Below are 3,744 nucleotides of genomic sequence, written 5' to 3'. Positions count from 1 at the left end.
GCAGGCAAACCAGAAAAGACATGCCTCCCAGATAGAATGTAAATTCTGTAGAAACCAAGAGTACTCAATCCGGAAAGACACATGTCTTTATACCAGAAGGAACTTATACCAGAAAAAAATAAAAAGTCTTTTATCATCTGAGGAGGAACGTATGGGTTCTTTATTAAGGCAGCCTTATCCAAACCAGATCCCAAATCATATAAACAAGCCTCTATCAAATGGGGGGGAGGCTCAACCTGAGAGAAGACCTGCCAGGGCAGGAAAGGCGACCTGGCGGCGGAAAGCTCAAAAGGCTCAAGTGAGTACTATACACCGGTTCTAAGAATTGCCCATTCCTTCTGATAGTGATCTTTTCAGGCCCTGTTTTTAACACCATAAATTCAGCCTAAATAACAAACATTTGGAGAGGAGGCGATATGAATTATTTAACTCAGAAAATGGATAATGTATACACACTAGAGAAATTTATTGGGAAATGTGTCATGTTGAGATATGTAACCATGAATATAAAGTGAGACCATGCCTGTGGTGGCTTGTTTTCTTCCAGCTCTGCTGTTCTGCAGGCTCAGAACAGGGAGATGGTTGGTTTTGTCTCATGCATATTTTGCAGAGAGAGAGTGGGCCAAGGGAGTGAAGTTGTACAGGGGGAGATTATAATAATTAACCACAGAATCTGAACTGGGTAAAGAAAGAGGCAAGGGCAGGTTCGGGGTGATGGCTCTAGAAAATAATTATTAGGTCCAATACTTTGGAAGATCTTATCACATCCGAAGAAATATTCTTTTGGGGTTATTGAAAAGGTGAACCGGAAGGAAAGAACGTTACCAAAGGACGGAACGCTAGCAAAAGCAATTTGAGCAATAGTACAATTATTGGTGATGGTGAGGTCTAGAGACTCACTGTCCAGTGGTGATTTAAATCTAAATAAAATTAAAAATTCAATTCCTCAGATGCACTAGGCACATTTCAGGTGCTCCACAGCAACACACGGCTAGTGGCTACCATATCGGACAGCACAGATAGCGAACATTTCCATCGTCACAGATGATTCTATGGAACAGCGCTGCTTTAGTGTGACCATGGGAGGGGAGCAGAAAAGGTTTATTTGAGGTAAGAATTAAGGAAATTGGTAGGGTCACCTTGGCCAATGATAAAACCACCAAGAATAGAGATAAGAGTCAAGGTGGGGGTAATATCTGAGGGAGCCCCATCTGTCACCCAGCCCTTGGGGAGAGGAGTTCTGGTGAGAGAATTGCAGAGAAAGAGTTGGGGTGTTGTGAACTTCTGTTTTCTGCTAGTCCCCAGGGTCACCACCTACCCATTGGCATGCCAGCCCCAGCCCTACCCACCACTGAGGCCAGCCTCCTGTTGTTCACCAGGGGCTGCACTGCTCCCAGGAGGATCAACCAGATGCTGGCATTCTCTGTAGGTGCTTGCCCAAGAGGAAATGAGGCAGCCCAGCCCCCAGCTGACCCTGACCCCAGGCTGACAGAGCAGAGCCTCATAGTCCATCCTTGCATGCAGAGGTGCCCTGAGTCCTCATGAGGATGCAGCCCACTTGCCTCCCAGATCCCTGGGTGAAAAGAAAGGAATGGGGCTGGGGATGGGAACTGGGACTTCTGGCTTTGTCATATATCAGGGCCGACTGGGGCTCCAGTTTCTGTTTTGACAACTGAGTGAGTTGGCATATGGCCACCGTCAGTCCAAAACAGGGTCCGTGGACAACAGGGGGTGAACCTCACTGAAATTCTTTCCTGGGGAGAAGAGATGGCAACAAGACCCAAGTCTCAAGATTCCCATTAGTTGAGGGACACCATGTGATGCACTGGAGCATGTTAGACCTTTATTGGGGATCAAAAAACACAGTGCCCCTTCTTGCCTGCCCTTAGCCGTCGATTATCTCAATGTGGAACTGCAGGTGAGTGGCTGTGGCCACACAGTGGCCCCGGAGGAGAGCGCAGGTCTGGCAGTTGTGGCACTGCCAGTGGCACTGGATGACGCAGAGGGCATCGAGCACCTGGCAGTAGCGCCAGTGGACGCGCCACATACGGACCAAAGACTGGAGCTTGATCACTGCCCTCTCTCTGGTTATGTAGCTGATCAGAGCTGCCCGCCGTTTCTTCTCCAGCAGCCTCAACAGTGTCGTCCTCCACCAACACTGGATTATCCAGGCCCTGAGAGCCATGTGCAGCAGCGTCCTGCGCACCAGGGTGCCACGCCACCAGGCCTGGATAATTATGGCTGCTTTTTGTCTTTTTTGTTGTTTTTTCTAGACAGAGACAAGAGGAACTTCCTGCTACTAACTTCTAGGATTTCCCTGGAAGGAGCCTGGATTCTGTCTCTTAAAAGTCAGCCCTTCCTTAGAGCGCTCAGGGCAGTTAGCAGGACACTAACTCAGAGCCAGCAGACCTGTTGGTGATCCTCCTCTGCCACTATGAACACATCGACCCACTCTGAGTCACAGTGTCCTTCTATTGACTACCTCCCCAGTGTACGGATCGAAGAAAAACCATTAATATCTAGAAGGGTGCATTAGGGACTGAGGGGGCTTGTTAGTCACACTCCACTTCTTCAGTGCTCATTGGGTTTGGAAGGTTTGGCCTCATAACCTTTTGCCTGGTTACTTTTTGTTAACTCCAGTCCCAAACCACCACTGGCCGCTTCCTCTCTGCTATGACCACGTATTTTGATACTATGGTGGGTTTTCATGCCCTGACCACAGATTCTGCTTCCAGCCTTCCCATATTTTCTCATATTCTCACCTCTTGGCCCTATGTACTTCTTGATGGCTTTCATTCTTTCCCATCACCCTCTAGGTCTCAGTCAGACCCAGATCTAGACAGCCCAGGCTGAGAAGGGGTTGGAGGAAAAATGAGCCGATATTGAGTTGAATCCATAAGAGACAAAATCCCACACCCTCATGACATACATATGAAAGTTCTGAATCTCGCTTAACTACATAGAATTCTACCCACCTTTTTTTTCACCTTCTTCTTCTGTATCAGCTTCCATTCAACAGTTTCTTCGACATCCTCGATTATAATTAAAATTAAATGGCCCTCGGACTGTCATTAGAATTAAATGGGAAATGCATACATGAGTTAACACTGTTGTTTCTCTCTGTGGCTCTGTACAAAGGCACTCACTGCTTTAATGTCCCCTCTTTTCCCAAGACCTGAGAAGTCCAGGGAGATACCCGGCCACCCCTAGCCATGTCTCTTACACAAAATTGAATCCCCATGGCTTGTCTCTAGATGGTTCATTGGCTCTGATTTCTCTGCTTCCCAAGGTATGGCATGAATAATATGAGTGAGGGGAGAGCTGTGAATTCACAGTTGCATTATGACATAGGGATTAAGACATCTGCCGCAGAGCTGGGTCTTTGTTAGAAATAAGCTCCATGGGAACTTGTACCACCTGCCTCTTTCTCTCCTGTCAGAGATGTGCCAGAGCTCGGGGTGGAAGGGCAGGGCACTGGAGTGGCATTCCATACTGGAGTGCTCCTCTGAAGGCCACCCACAGCCCCTTCTTGCTGCCAATCGCGTAGCAGAGTGGGAGCGATGGCAGTGGCTCCCCACACAGCTCTCTGGGTCTTCTCGGACTTAGCGCTCCCTGTATTCCCTCGACTCAGGTTCCAGTGCCTCACATCGCCTTAGGAAACTAGAAAAAGATCCATCAGACAAATCTAGAAAGCAGTAAAATAAAGATACAAACTGAAATTAATGACCTAGAACACAAAAATGG

The 3,744-nt window shown here is 47.8% G+C and overlaps 1 protein-coding gene across 1 annotated transcript; it reads right to left on the bottom strand.

Annotated features, from left to right (window-relative positions):
* Positions 1 to 1,831: 1,831 nt before the first annotated feature.
* IQCF2 (IQ motif containing F2) lies at positions 1,832 to 3,279 on the bottom strand. Its single transcript, XM_012652611.1, has 3 exons — positions 3,224 to 3,279; positions 2,976 to 3,065; positions 1,832 to 2,269 (listed from the first exon to the last, which is right to left on the bottom strand). Exons 1-3 carry the CDS (start codon positions 3,239 to 3,241, stop codon positions 1,886 to 1,888), a joined length of 492 nt encoding a protein of 163 aa, XP_012508065.1. The 5' UTR covers positions 3,242 to 3,279; the 3' UTR covers positions 1,832 to 1,885.
* Positions 3,280 to 3,744: the final 465 nt, after the last annotated feature.

Source organism: Propithecus coquereli, unplaced genomic scaffold, assembly GCF_000956105.1.
Source record: "Propithecus coquereli isolate 6110/MARCELLA unplaced genomic scaffold, Pcoq_1.0 Scaffold1, whole genome shotgun sequence".
NCBI classification, from domain to species: Eukaryota; Metazoa; Chordata; class Mammalia; order Primates; family Indriidae; genus Propithecus; species Propithecus coquereli.
Note: the sequence above shows the minus strand (reverse complement) of the source record. Positions and strands in the feature narration are given on the sequence as shown.

What these genes read in the sequence shown, in the direction of transcription:
- IQCF2 (XM_012652611.1), bottom strand. An exon ending in AGAAGAAGGTGAAAAAAAAG is followed by an intron (nt 2,270 to 2,975) that starts GTGGGTAGAATT and finishes GTCTCTGTCTAG; the next exon opens with AAAAAACAACAAAAAAGACA.